This window comes from Cicer arietinum, chromosome 1 (assembly GCF_000331145.2).
Source record: "Cicer arietinum cultivar CDC Frontier isolate Library 1 chromosome 1, Cicar.CDCFrontier_v2.0, whole genome shotgun sequence".
Lineage (NCBI taxonomy): Eukaryota > Viridiplantae > Streptophyta > Magnoliopsida > Fabales > Fabaceae > Cicer > Cicer arietinum.
In genome coordinates this window covers 53502094-53517690 of record NC_021160.2, presented here as the reverse complement: position 1 = coordinate 53517690, position 15597 = coordinate 53502094, and the positions used below count along the sequence as shown (strand labels likewise).

The 15597-nt window shown below is 30.3% G+C and overlaps 3 protein-coding genes across 3 annotated transcripts; 1 reads left to right on the top strand and 2 right to left on the bottom strand.

Annotated features, from left to right (window-relative positions):
• Positions 1-2120: 2120 nt before the first annotated feature.
• LOC101493878 (uncharacterized) lies at positions 2121-7204 on the bottom strand. Its single transcript, XM_004486636.3, has 10 exons — positions 6894-7204; positions 6684-6809; positions 6352-6439; positions 4988-5073; positions 4683-4898; positions 4077-4258; positions 3223-3381; positions 2975-3055; positions 2833-2887; positions 2121-2541 (listed from the first exon to the last, which is right to left on the bottom strand). The coding sequence occupies exons 1-10, from the start codon at positions 7002-7004 to the stop codon at positions 2329-2331; spliced, it is 1317 nt and encodes a 438-aa protein (XP_004486693.1). The 5' UTR covers positions 7005-7204; the 3' UTR covers positions 2121-2328.
• Positions 7205-9670: 2466 nt separating this feature from the next.
• On the top strand, positions 9671-12085 carry LOC101494209 (monothiol glutaredoxin-S15, mitochondrial). Its single transcript, XM_004486637.3, has 6 exons — positions 9671-9936; positions 10387-10518; positions 10611-10710; positions 11326-11392; positions 11627-11705; positions 11792-12085. Exons 1-6 carry the CDS (start codon positions 9886-9888, stop codon positions 11837-11839), a joined length of 477 nt encoding a protein of 158 aa, XP_004486694.1. The 5' UTR covers positions 9671-9885; the 3' UTR covers positions 11840-12085.
• Positions 12086-12270: 185 nt separating this feature from the next.
• On the bottom strand, positions 12271-15597 carry LOC101494516 (uncharacterized). The gene is made up of 10 exons (XM_004486639.4): positions 15455-15597; positions 15150-15254; positions 14735-14849; positions 13979-14015; positions 13815-13884; positions 13617-13721; positions 13381-13531; positions 13136-13218; positions 12829-12922; positions 12271-12733 (listed from the first exon to the last, which is right to left on the bottom strand). The coding sequence occupies exons 2-10, from the start codon at positions 15178-15180 to the stop codon at positions 12646-12648; spliced, it is 774 nt and encodes a 257-aa protein (XP_004486696.1). The 5' UTR covers positions 15181-15254; positions 15455-15597; the 3' UTR covers positions 12271-12645.

Below are 15597 nucleotides of genomic sequence, written 5' to 3'. Positions count from 1 at the left end.
TATATATATATATATATATATATATATATATGAATGCAATTATTAAAAATAAATAAAATAGTTATTTTAATAAAATTATCGTTATTAATTATTGATTGGTTTTTTATTATTTTAAAAAGTAAAATAGAATTATTATTTTTGAAGTAGAATACATAGTAATAATTGGATGGTAGATTAAAAAAAAAGTAATTAAGTTATCGTGAAAATTAAAAATGATATTTATTTTAAAATAATTTTTTTAAAATTTATTTTAAAATAGAGTGAGTAATGTATTTCTCACTATTTTATAAATGCAAAATAGAATTAATACTTTGGAAGTTTCAAATGTACTAATAATTCTAATGATGGAATTTGAAAATAATAATTAAGTTATATTAAAAATAAAAAATAAAATTTATTTTAAGACAAATTTTTTTTATTAAAGAAATGCTTAACGTGATACGGATGAAACACATTATTGTATTTTTTTTATTCAATTATTATATTTTAAATCTTAATAAGTGTCTTAAAAATACATGTTAAGAAATTAAAAATAAGAATTTTTGGTTGAAAACATCACTTTCAAGATAACTTTAGACTTTAGACACACCTTTCAAGATAATATTTTGATAGTACTTTAACACGTGGTTTTACAATACTAGTTAGCATGTGCTACTTTTATTTTTTGACACAATGATATTGTTTCTAATTCTTATACCATCGACAATAAACATTTCCAATTAACGCTTAAACGGACTCCACATCTACATACCACTCATTTATATACTTTTTTAATATTAATGTTTAATAAACACTTATTTAAAAAATTAAATAGATCTCATCAACAAATCTATCATTATATTTCAATAATAAATAGAAGAAGCACTTAATGACTAATTAATATTATTCTCTCAGTTTCATATTAAGAGACTTACTTGTATAATTATTATTGGTTTGAAATTATTTGGCTCTTTATATTATATATTAACAAGGATATTCAAGAAAATAAAATTCATTTTTATTATTTAAATCAACACAATAGATGTTTTTCTTAAGTAGTGTACAATTCAAATGTAACATTTATAATGAAACAAAAAGGGTAGTGCAAATAATTAAAATATTAATTCGAAAGGGTGATAAAAAGGAGTCGGGATCTCCTCCTCGAGGGTCTATTTATGAGAGTGAATGAGAGAAAAAGTAAAATGGTTGATTTAATATTTTAATTACTAAATTATTTATGTCTTTTTTTCCAATGAATGGATACTCAAATACTTGAGAGAGTCCAAACTCGACAAATCGGAACAATTTGCCTCATTTTGATCATTCCTTAACAAACTATCTAAAATAGTGATCAAGTAGGACATACCAACTTAGATACGTGATTAAAAATCTCACCACTTAATAAGATAAAAAATTTAAAATAAATTTAATAGTATATTGATTTATTAGGAGATTTAATCTCATCAAAATAAAAATTAACTTTCAAATTAATCTCCTAAAATACAACACAATCCAACAATATTGCACAAGTAATAAAACTATAAATTTATTAGATTGTAGTTCTAAAATATTCTAAATAAATTGGGTCATTGAAAATATTAAATGTAGAATTATATGAATGATATTTTAGAAAAGAATTAAATAGAATAAAAAATCTCAAGATCATTTTAAAAAATATGAATTAAACTTACTTTTATATTTCTTTCTCTAATAATTTAATCCTATAAATGAGAGTTCATGAATTCATTTATGATTTGTGAAAAACAGGGAGAATAAATTTTCTGATTGTGTTTGAGTGAATAAAGCACTCAACAACCATGATATTTACACATTTTATTATTAATTGATTACATGTTATGTTTACAACGAGAAATTAATACAAGTGCAGCTCTATAAATATACACGAATTTAAGACTTAAAGTGTTTCTGTTTTTCATTGGAAAATAAAATAGATAAAGCTTACGAAGAAACCAATTTAATTCAAGTTTAAAGTGAAGCAAACTAATTACTCAACCAAATTTAATTTATTTGTTTTAGATTATTGAATTTTCATGTCAATCTGATTTGATTAACTCCCGTAAAGTCCCGATTGAAGTTTGACAAACCTCCAATCCAACCATGCATGTCATTGATAACTTCAATTCGTTCTTCCAAGAATAAAATTATAAATTCACCATTGTACACAAGTAATTGGCTACAACTAGCAGAAAATTTCATTTAGCATCATTTTCAAACTAGCAAACTTTATACCATGATCATGTACATTCTATGTATCGTTCTAGCAAAATCATCGTTAATCATCCTTGTCATGCTGCTTGAAGCACTACATCCGAAGAGAATATAACGTTACTATCCCCGTCTGCTTCGGCTACCAGGACTAGCTACATTCTTTGAACCAAGAGATTCGCTTGAGCTCTGCGAGTTTCTCTGACCAGGAGAGGAACTTCCTCCTCGATGTAAATGAGGTGCTACTTGACGGGGAGATCCTACACTTGCTTCACTCGCTCTAGTCGTAGACGCCTCTGCCTCCAGACTCTTGGCTTCTTCACTCAGAACTGCTAACTGTAATTCAAAAAACATAAAAGCAATAAATACTGAACATGATTGAACAAATGTTGAATAGCATTGGTAGACAAAAGAAATCTCAAATTTGCTGGGTCATCAAATAACATGTGAGTACGTTTAAGAAGCAACTACATCTAAAGCTACATAGAACATGATAGAAGCGGCTGGCCAAGTTAGTTTTGAATCTAAATTACGACATTCTGTAAATAAAAGTAAAAATAATAATAATTGGAGCAAATATTCAGAAATTGAAAATCAATAACACAACTTAAAAAAGTTAATATATACCCGAATTTCATTCTCTCTCAGTCGATCTTGAAGTGCGTTTATTGCAGGACTTAAACTGAACCAAAAAGTAGTAATTCTTTATTGAAAAATAACAAACCAAGAAAAAATGGAGGAATAAAACAAATGGGCATCTTGCTCTGACCAATATTCGATCAACTTGCACAAGGAAGCCTGGTAAGTTGAAGTGTGGTGTATAAAAGTGAGTGGATGCACTTTCCCTTTGCTACAAAGTATAAACAAATGTCATAGGAAATTAGAAACACTTCAAGAAGGATGATATATTATCAAACTCAATAAATTCAATGCTTCAATCTCACCCCCTAAAAGAGTGTTTACATAAAATTTCATATATGTACTAAGAATATGTGTATATAGTTTATCAAGTATCACCTTGTATTTTGTAAGATGGCTTGATTATATGCTGTCCGCTCCTCTTCAAATAGTACATGTTGCAGATCCATGTATGATGATAGTGGAGAATCAAGGTTGATAAGAGACAAGGATGGCAAAACATAAAGGGGGATTTCTTTTCTTAAATACTCTGCACCACTGCCACCAAATAGGCAAATACATTATTTTAAAACCCAAGATTGAGAAACAATCTTGTCAACCTCGTAAAAGATTAGGCATGGTATACATGTGGCCAATCAAATACAAGGAAAATAGAAAAATGTAATACTCATTTTTATATTAAAGGGTTTCTCTACTACAGTAATAACTTCCATTTTGCCTTTGAAGCCTAACTAACAAATATGCCAAGAAGTATCTGCAGAAGACCTGTCTCGCTGCACAATTATATTTCTTAGTGGAAAATTCATAGTGTACGATGTTCTTATAGGTATAAGGCATGTCATCTATACTTGGTGGAACAATGGAATTGTGCCAAGGAAAGCTTCCTAAGCAAAGGCGGCAGAATCATACTGAGTAGCATTCAAGGGGAGCTTTTTTTAGACAGCCTAGAGATTAGGTGCATATATATGACAATTATTGTTTACAATAAAAATGGATATCAGGACCCTCCCCTTACTCTTCCTATTTTTTGTCTCCAATAGCAAGTACATTGTAGCTACCTACCCAGCCCTTCATCCCATAGTCACCTGGGTTTAGGCTTTCAATACGAAACAACAGCCACCATCCTCCCTTATGTGCAAGAGGATAAGATAAATCCAATCCCAAAAACAGGCCTAAATTGTAGGTTGATAAACAACAAAGTGGTCAAGTACATACTCATCTATAGTCTATACCTCATGTCCAAATTTGAACGGTGCATAGCTTCCTGTATACTTTCTGACATATCCATGGGATCATCAACTAGGTTGGTGTCTGAATTGTTGAGATTATAGTTTCCTCCATCTTTTACGCTCCCTAGATAGTTGGCATCAGCATTAGCGAAGAAATTCCCCAATTCTGAAGATCTCCCCCCACCCTATAAAAAATTATAATTATATAAATTTAATTAAAAAAAACACACAAAAGGAATTATCTTTATCCTGGACAGAGAAATTACAAGAACGACAATACTGATAGGACAGCCTTACGGGACTGAACTCATCTCAATAAGATCAACCTCATCATATCAACAAAAAGATATATACAAAAACCAGTATAATAGAAAAAATTGCCTTAATCTTTAAGAAGAACTTCACTTGAGAAAAAAATAGATCGGAACATGTCAAGGGTGTTTTGTTCAACAAAGAAACATTCATGTTCCACAGCTTCTATAAGCTGCATCATGTTCTGTAGTCTGCATTCAACTGAAATCTACATTTTTCAAACTGTTATCTATTCTTAAACCACAAAATGCAACAAACTGGGAGTTAAATCTATTTGATATAAGATAAAGTATATACCTTACTAGTACCAGCACTTCTCGAATCACCAGTGTCCTGCTCTGGGCTATCTGCCTTGAAGTAACCAAATCTTGTTGATGCATTCTCTGAGGAACTTGGTGATGAATCTATATCAATAATGGAGCTTCTCTTTACAGGAGACAGAGGTATAGGTCTTGATATGTTATTCTGTTTCCCATCAGATGACTGGAAAGCAATTACTTGAATTCTTCCTACCTGAATACAGTTCATAGTTATTTGTTGTTAAATTTGATGAGACCATAGAATACAAGACGTCTCACAATAATCATGTGTTCAAGACCAACCTTGTTTGCATCTTCGTTGTAACAAGAAAAAATCAATCCAATAAACCCAGAATCAAGAAGTTGATACATTGCCTGAGTCCGCACATCTACAAAATAGTAAAGATGCTTATTATATACTGTTGCTTTGAATTAAACAAAAATGGAAGAAGAAATAGGAAAAAAGACATGCTGTGCTGAAAAAATTTATTTGATGTGCCCCTCCTACTCCAACTCTAACACAAGCATGGTGTCAAAAATTATTAATGTGTCAGAAGTGTGCAAAGACAGATCCAAAACATTTGAGGGAGACGAAATGCCACTAGAAGTTTAGAACCCATGTATTAATGGTGACAACATACTTATTAAATAAAATCTTAAGTCTGATAAGAATCCTTTCAACTTAATTTATGGAGGCCTCTGGCTAATTTACTGTTCATGCATGATCAAATCTCAAATACTAAGCAAAGAAAACCCCATACATTTTATATGTCTTACATCAGTAAATGTTATATCCTACCTTAAATACCAAAAGTGAAGTATAAACTGCAAGTATAGGAAAATGATAGTTGCAGAAACCATGTGAGGCATGTGCTCAAGTTGAACCAGTCAGAAAAGTTAGAGTAGAGCCCAGGGCATTGAGTGGTTTGTGGAGATGTGTCTGAGGTGCATGTGAATAAGTAACTACAAGTATTTATTAAGCACCATACTATCAGTCACCAACACCGATATTATGTTTGATTCAATGAAATAACATTTACAATAGAAAATGTGCAGTCTTAATATAATTTCTCATGGAAAATAATATTTTCATCAGTAAAATGATAGGTAACCCCTTTGTTAGTTATTTAGAGAGTGTGTGATAAACTGATAATAGACTATAAATAATAGGTAGGAAATGTTAGACAGATTTGCACTGGCTTGGATAGCATTTTCAAGTGGGAGATAACCCATTTTCTCAAATACTTTGAATCTAACAGAGTTTGCTATCAATAAACACCATTTTCTTTGATGTTTAGATTTAATCCCTACCACCAATCTATTCTAGCAACGTATTTGATTCATATGATCAGTAACACATACATACCATTAATTGGAGTTAAAGTTGGAGCACAATTCAAAATGCAAAATATAGAATATCATCAAACATAAAATACTGTATAAAATAGAGGATGTTCCGGTCCGGCCACCATAAATAATGGTTACAAACCCCCTCTTTTCTCAAACCCCTGCAAACAATATCCTCACAAAGGGATAAAATACTCTATAACATCTTCCATTTCACAAATACCAACACATTGTGATTCACTTCCCCACTCCATTCAATGATAAGCAAGTGACAACAAGATAAAAAAAAACAATGAAAAACGGGTTACCGAAAAACTTACCAACATGCGAAGGCAGAACAGTAATATGAGGATGTGAATGGTACCAACCTATCACCCTAGTTGTTCTTCCAGTGGAAACACTCATTCTGTGCTATAAAGTTAAAGACACAAACAACAAAACAACCATTGCAGTCCTTAAATCACAAACAAATTCAAAAAAAAAAAAATCACCAAAAAACAACAAATAATCAAAACTCAATAGTGTTTCCAAGTTGAGCCAATGCATTAAATTAAACACACACAAATAACAACAACATTAAATTAAATGAAAGTTAGATCTAATATGCAATACCAAATCATACATAACAATAAAATAGTGATCAAAAGGATATATCAGCAAGGGCTGAAGCAGCAGCCAACTGTTCAGGGTTAGTTTCAACTCGATCTTTTCGACGATCAGACCTTGTTTGAGGAGATGCTCCCCATATCAATGCAGTAACACTCCCATTTTTCGAATGCTGCAAAATCCACAAAATTGACGAATTCGATTCAAAATTTGGGGGAAAATGAAATGAAGAATTAGAAAAGAAAAAAATAACTACCTGGATGTCGCCGAGAAGAAGACCCATAATCTCTTCGGTTTCAGTGGAGAATGCATGAGTGACGCATGTTAACCAAACTTCTTCAGACATTTTCACGTTCGTTAGAGACATTTTCGCTCGAAATTCTTCCTTCCAAAAACCCTAAAAACCCATTCACATCGATCCTTCTCTATATTCTTTTTTCTTTATTTGTTTAATTAATATTTTTGTGCTTCCCTCTCAACATCAACTGTCAACTCATGATAACATCGCAATTACTTCTGCTTACTTGATTAATTAATTAATTAAACCTTTCCCTAACCTTACTACTTTCATTCCTAAATTCAAAGTAAACAATTTCAATTTCTATTTAGCTACCTGTAAATATTTCATTAATCTGTACGAAAAATAACTGGAGTTTAACTTTCATCTAGGTAAATCTATAAAGTTTTACATAGTTAATGTTATTTTACAATAAAAAGTTAAATGTTTTTAATTATTTTATGTATAAAAATTTATACTCTTTAATTATGTCAATAATTTTGATGAATAGAGAGTTGAAATTTAAAAGAGACTACTTGTAAAATTGGATTATCAATAATAAATTATTAATCATGGATATTCTTAGATATGGTTATATTCATAATTTGAATTGCTAACAAATTTATTATTATTTAGTTTCTTTTTTTTATTTCGTCGTCGTCTAAGTACGGTATTTTTTAATGTTTTTATTTTTCGTTCGTCTTTATCTAAATATTCGTTTGACTTATATCAACATAATAAATTTGATCTTTTATAAGATTTCAATCAATAATTTTAACATCATTCACTATATAGATATAATATCGTAAATATTCCAGACATTCACATTTTATCATATTTATAAATATATTATCGTTTTGTGTTAAATTATTATTTTACATTATTAATTTGATTTTATGAATTTGTTCAGATATTAATTCTTGAATGAGTTTACTAACCTTGCGATAGCATTAGGCCCAACTTTTTGTAACAAATAATATCCATGACTTTTTCAATGGGAATTAATGTTCTAAAAGCCAATTACATTAAGAATTGTTGATATTGAGAGTTCTCAATTGCCATACTAGTAAATTAGCGTGTGCATGTCGGTTCACATTTTTATTGTCCTAATAATGTAAGTAGTTCAACTAAAATATGTATATTAATTGTTAATCATCATTTTTATGTAATTTCTAATTTTATTTTAAAGATTTTACTCTAATCTTCTCTCTTTTCCATTTTCGTTTGTCTCTTACGTTCTTTTTTTCAATAGTAGTTGGTTACTATTATGTTGTGAGAAGTTGTAAAGAACTACAAAGATTTGGAGAGCATTACTCCTCTTATAAAAGAAGTTATTGACATTGTATCTAGAAAGCTTATATGTCTTATAGTTTGTTGTCTTCAAGTTTGACGTTTCGACTTTTACCGTTAAAGGAATGTTAGATATATTTAAAAATAAAAAAAATAAAAAATAATATTCATTCATTTCTTTTAAATTGTTAAAAAATTAGGTCGATTAAGATTAATACAATTTAAAGTCATTAAAACTGAGATGAAAGAATTTACGAACAAACTTATAATACACATGTTAATAGCATAATAGAGTATAATGTTTACAAAAGTGACGATGTCTTCAAATATGACAAAATTAAAGTGTTCATATCTTAAGAGCTATAACATAACGATAAAGACGCCAAAATAATTGACTAAATCTTCAGTGACACTGAATTGAAACTTGAGAAAACAAACAACATTGTAATAAGACATAAAAAATAAAAATATTGTACTAAGACGACGAACTTACAAATAAAACACAAAAGAAAACTAACTATGTAATAATCACTTATTTATATTAAAAGAGAGGACAACACGATCTAGATGAATGATTTTCTAATTAGAATCGTTCACATGTGTTCGGTAAAGACTAATTCAACTAAAGTGAATGTTGATATTATTAGACTGAATATCATATCACAAAGTTCGAACTTGATTTCTTGTAGTTATATGCAAAAAAAATTACCATTTTATATCGTACCAAAACTAAAATAAAATTTTATCATTGACATGTACATATTTTTTTTTACAAATGAAGACCTAGACATTCTTAATGCATTAGATTTTGGTCTCCTCTTAATTGTAGTTTTGGTCTATCTATTTTTATGAATTTATAAAATTGATTCATCTATTTTAGAATCGTCAGTTTTAGTCTATATCATATTTTTAAACTAAAAAAAAAATGACGATTTGACGTATTTTAAATAACGCAAGATACAATTTCGTGATATAGAATCATCTAGATTATTAATTATTCATATGTTATAAATTAAATTAGAGATATGAAAAATTGATAAACTTGAAAGTTAATTTTTGATAGTGTTTTATTTTAAATTTATAGGTGTTAATCATTCTACATTATTATATCGTATGACACATTATTTAAAATATGTCACACTGTTATTTTTTAGGTAAAAAACTGAAAAAGAGATTAAAAATGTTGATTTTTAAATGGAAGAATCGATTTCATGAATCAATAAAAATAAAATAATTAAAAATAATTAAATTTTTTATTATGGGTAGAGGTGATTGAAAACGAAAGATAGGATAAGTTTTGCATATATTATTTTTATAATTTAATTTATAAAACTTATCTAAGAAAATGAACTAACGTATTGAAACATCATCAAATACTTTTTTTTATAAACTAATCTAAAGTCTAAAAACCGTGAAACTAACGTCGACATGATCTAATAATATACCAGTTAAATTTTAAAGAAATCATTTTAAATTAATGCAACATTTTTAACCCAGAGAGGAGATTTAAAAAAGTGAAAATTTATTTAATTTTGTGATATTTACAAAATGAATTGAAATATTTATTAAAAAATATATATAAATACTTAGTTGGGAATTTGCCTGCGTTGAGAGTTGAGAGAACTCATTCCTCAATCTAACCTCAGAATTGAATTGATACATACAATCTACAGAAACTACCATGGCAACAATGCTTTTCAAGGGATTCGCGGCTCGCTCTCTCACCACACGTGTAAGTTTTGTTACCGCTAAAACAAACCCTAATCTTCCTTTTACTTTCAATTTTGTTTCTTCTATTACCTATTTATAAACATAAAGTTCCGTGTTTTTTTCCATTTTACGGTAATAGCCTAATAGGTATCATTTGTTTTTTTCATTTTCCTCTTCTAAGTTATCACCTTGCAAATTTGATTTATCAATTATAAATGGGTCGTTGTGTTGAATAACTCTACTTGTAATTATGTGAATCCTGAAATATAGGTTTATGTGCCACGATCCTGAAATTGCTTTCTATTTAAATTTACTCATGTTCTACTGAGATTGATTTTGGAGTTTTGCATTGCCTTTCTCTATGAATTTTAGTTTTATAATTGAAAAAATTAGAGTTTGTTTGTTCTTTATAATGTGAATTGTGTTTTCATTTTTTTTTGATGGTATTGGTTTTTGTTTTACGAGTTTGCAGCTAACTAGTTCATGTTATTATGGAATGAGATACTCATCTACTGTGTCTAATGATCCCGATTCACACGATGACTTCAAGCCAGCTAATAAACTTGAGAATTCCGGCACTTCTTTGTCAAATATTGTTGAGCAGGTGAATTTCATATCAATTGAATCTCATATATGAAAGTTATATAAAGGATTCTTTGTTTTGATGACATGATAATTTGTGATAATAATGTGCAGGATGTCAAGGATAATCCTATTATGGTTTACATGAAAGGTGTGCCTGATTTTCCACAGTGTGGATTTAGTGCTCTTGCAGTTAGAGTTTTAAAGCAATATGGTAAGTTGACGATAATTTTTCGTGCTTCATCCTTGCTACTCGGGAAATTATATCTTCTGAACTTGTCTTTTCATGATAGAATTGTTACTTTCATGTATTCCAAAAATTGTACATCTGTAATTTTGAAAGTGTAGATTCAGATTGGATATAGAGTTACAATTGCATTACTTACATTTCTATTTTACATTGTTTGTGGTGATTAATTTGCTGAAGGCAGCTGATGTCATTGTAGCTAATATATTTCTGTAATCTCATGTTTTGGTTTAATTATGTTGAATGAAATCACTTTAAAAATTTCACCCTTGCTATTTGATTTCATCTTCTCCAACATAAAAGGAAACAATCACAATTTTTAATCACAATACTGTTAAAGAAAGAAGATAGAGTAGTCCATAGATGCTGGCCTGAAACTTAATTATAATAAAGACCTATATTATATCCTTTGTGATATTAGATATCATGCCTTTAAATTTCAAATGTGTTTTCCAATTGATGGTTTCTTTCTTGTTCTTGTAATTACCTATGGCCTACAGAAATTTATTGTGAATATGACTTAGCTTTACTGGATGACGAATTGACAATTTATATGTTGCAAATATATTTTTGCTTGTGCAGATGTTCCAATAAGCACTAGAAACATTTTGGAGGATCCTGAACTGAAAAATGCTGTAAAAGCATTCAGGTAAGTTTGTTCTTGCTTGGTTATATTACTCTAGCTTTCTTCAAAGTGATGCTTTTAGCCTCTTACTGTAGCCTAGTTTTTCAAAATTGACATTTACAATTTAATGACAAAATTTCAGTTAAAGGAAATAAAAAAAAATATAAACTAATTGCTGATTATAATAACTAAAATGAGTGAAAAGTGATATGAAATATAAAAATAATATTTCTAAATTGCGTTGTTCTTTCTTTGCAGTCACTGGCCAACATTTCCACAAATTTTCATTAAGGGAGAGTTTATTGGTGGATCGGATATTATTCTTAATATGCACCAGGTTGATTCCCATTTCAAGAGTTGATTAATTTTTACTTCATAATATTTAGTACTCTCTTGTTTAAAAATATTTTCACATCCTTGTAGACTGGTGAGTTGAAGGAAAAGCTTAAAGACGACGTGTCCAAGCAGTAAAATCACAATTAAGGTGATGGGATTTAAAAGAGAGGTAGTTTAGATCAACTTGTTCGATGCAATCTGTTTCTTTTGCTGAAAGATGACATTATGTAACTTATTTGTTTCAGATTTTCTGGATAGTTACAAGTTATTATTTGACAAATAAAAAATTGTTATGGCATAAGAATTTTGTGCATGCGTGTGTACTTTGCTTAATGTTTATTTGTCGTATATGAAATAATAGTTAAGACTGAACTTTATTCATCCTGAGTTAGAATAATGTGATAAGAGCATAGATATTGTATTGCAGAAAGTAGTTTAATCCCCAATTACAAATAATATGCACTCTTATGTTTATACCAAAACTAAGAGTACATATTATTTCATTTGTATGTGATGCTATGCTAAGGTTAATAAATCACCTGATTTATTTCTCAAAAACAACAATATTATCTTTAACTACATAAAGTTTTTAGATATAATAAAATGTTTCTTGAAATTGAAAAACAAGGAAAGCCAAGTTCCTTGCTTTGTTACAATAATACTAAAAATAAAAACTGAAAATCTCTCCAATAGTACAAATGACCCATTACCTAGATTCTACAATAATATAGTGAGGGAAATACTTAGTAAAACACATTCATATATGTTTATTGCTCACAACCATGACAAAAAGGAACCCATAAATTTAATCCTCCTATTTATATACCCATGAATGAACAGCCCCACCATCTAGATACTTGCTTGTGCATGTGCATCCCACCTTCCCTGTTATTTTACAAGCATGCGCTGATTCATATTTTCATACTAAATAGTTTTGTCATTTACGACAAAAATCCTTCAAGCCCTAGCCTTGAATTAAGCCAGGTTGAAACTTCATCCATCTCTCTTGGAACTGTGTAATGACCAAGCCTGCATGCATCACAAACCAACAAACTGAGACAATTGTTCTAATAACTTACAGTCTTACACCCGTATCATTAATTTGATGATTGATTTCGTCTTACCCTTCATAGGATTTGAATGCGATATGTCGAAACCCTGCTGAGCTTAAGGTTTGAGCAGATTTCTCTCCATATTTGCAGTGGACTACATCATCACCTGCAAAATGAATACTTTGAGCTTATGCTTAATCATGTACAACCATAGTAATTGTATTAGTAGCAAAGGGTCCATTATAGCATCATGTTCCATATGTGCTGGAAATTTCTTTAGAATCTTTTGCAGTAAATGATAGTATTGCATTTGTGAACATGCCTCTCTCAAGTTGGAAAAATAGTTATAGCAGTATAGATAAGATTTATATATACTTACTGATTCCATGGCACAGTAAAATTGGTATCGACGCAGCTCGCCTTCTCGCTTCATGGGACACTTCTATTTTGTTCCCTAAGCTCCTGCATAATAGCAGTTTCCAACACAGTGATTATTGTGAAACTGATGGGAAAATAATACAACTTAACAATACATATCAAGACAAGAAAGGCTTGTGTTACATTAAAATGACCAAAGTTTTTATGAGCATAATATAGGATGAATAATGTTATAACATAGCATACCTTGATCCTGGAAGCCAACCACTCAGTCCAACAACTGCTCTTAAATTGATAGGGTATGGAATGCCATTTCCATACCTTCCCATGGCATAACAAGTTGCAGAGTATAATGATATTGCTGCACCCATGCTGAACCCTCCAATACCAACTTTCACTGTCACATAACAATAAGATTATATTCAACATACCAACTTTAAGGTCCAAATGTTAAATAATAAAATTGTTGAAATTGAAAGTACCATCAGCTGGCTCTGTTGACAACAAATTAGCAATATGTGCTGCTGAAGCATCTAAACCTTCCCAGTCATCTGGACCATCTTCTGAAAGTTCTCCCACATCAAACCCTGATTAATATTCATTCCCCAACTTAGACTTTATATTAATATTGTGTTAATTCAATTAACAAAGATTAGGAGGAAAGAAGGATTGTATATTACATGCAGTGCAGGGAAAACCACCAAGTATTGCCACAGGACGGGTCGGAGCAGTAGGGCAAATCCATTTTATCTGTATCATATCATATATTATATTAAGTTAGAGAAGGATTTAAGACAATCTCAAAACTGATTGAAGATGTAAATAATTAAATAAATATTCTCACGTTTGGAAGTGGAAGTGATTCCAGCAACTGAGATGAACTGCAGAGAAACAAAACTCAAAATCAGATAAGCATGTCTATGGCCACTAAATCTGACATCAATTAAGTTTCTCATTTCCCAGATAAAATTGTCTAACATAAGAGTACTCATCTATACATTGAAATGCTTAAACTCTATTATTTTAAGTGTTCACACTAAACACAAAAAATAATATTTCTAGAATGTGCCAGCTTCTATTCATATAATATATTCTTCTGTCAATACTCATGTTTAGTTCATTTATGTAGAGAAACAAGCAAGGTTTTGTGGTCCCCTAGCTGAGAATTTAGTATATACTCTTCCCAACCAAGCTTCCAAGAATTATAATCACAGCTTACTTCAGCAGAATATATTCCATGTAGAATCTAACCAGAAAGAACTTCAATACTTAGAACATTCAACATCATCAAGAATACCCTAATTTTGGATCCTCCCTAATGTACTTAACATTCTTTCCATTAAAAAGTTTCATCTTTCATATACGGATTGTGTACTTGAACCAAATAATGAAACAAAACATTAAAAAAAAAACTTTTTGGATTCTACTCCTAGAGTTCTCAGGAAAGAACAGAGTAAAAGAGAAAAGAAAAAAGAGAGGTTGGGGAAAGAGAAAAAGGTAACTAGTAGAAGTACAATACAGAACCAGTAGGAGAAGGAATAATTATGATGATGTTTGCATGACATATAAGTAACAGTGTTAGAAGAGATAGCATCCATACCTCAAACCATTATCACCAAGGCCATGCAGCCAAACTATAGTTGCTTGGTGTTTTCCCTTAGGTCTCACTACATGTGTCTTGCCAAACTCAAAAGCTCTTCGAGTGGTTCTACTACCTGTATCATATATAGGTGTCAGTGTCAGAGTTTGTGCTTCATAAGCTACTACTCACTAACATGCTAAGTTTGAAGATAGATGATAGGTGTCAAATAATAAGGCAAAGTATTGATAATTCATCAAATGGACCTAGAAAAATTTGGTATGAAGTTGAACAATGCAACAAGTTATAGAGGAAAACATTATATACATGTGAGTATGACATTCAAAACCACAAATAAAGAGACAAAAACTAAAATTCATTCAAGTTGCATGAAAGGACAAAAGATAATCTTTCAAGTGGAGAAAAAAGAACAAACCAGAACCAATATGAGAATGTGCATGACTCATTTTGCTGCTTGAAAATAAAAACTGATGAAAGCACCTCCACAAACTTCAACTGTAATGACTATGAAGAGGTTCGTCTGCAATGAAGAAAATGCAGAATGGTGATGGCCCTTTTATACCCTAAAGGCTATGGTGGAGTTGGAATAAAAAGTGTGAATATGCATTGCCATTTAAGTATAATAGTGAGTGCACCGCATATAGAGTGCAGCTGCATTAGCCTAGAATGGTATCAATGAAAAGGAGAGAGAGGTAAAAGACAAAGATAAAAGCAAGAAACCTTTTATGAGCAGAGAGAATCAAAGCAGAGCAGAGAGAGCACAATCATCCATTCCTAAGCCACACAGCTAGGAGAGAGGACTCTGAAATCTCTCACAAAGAGAATCTATGCTTATGGACAGTGGCCATAAAATAAAGCAAACC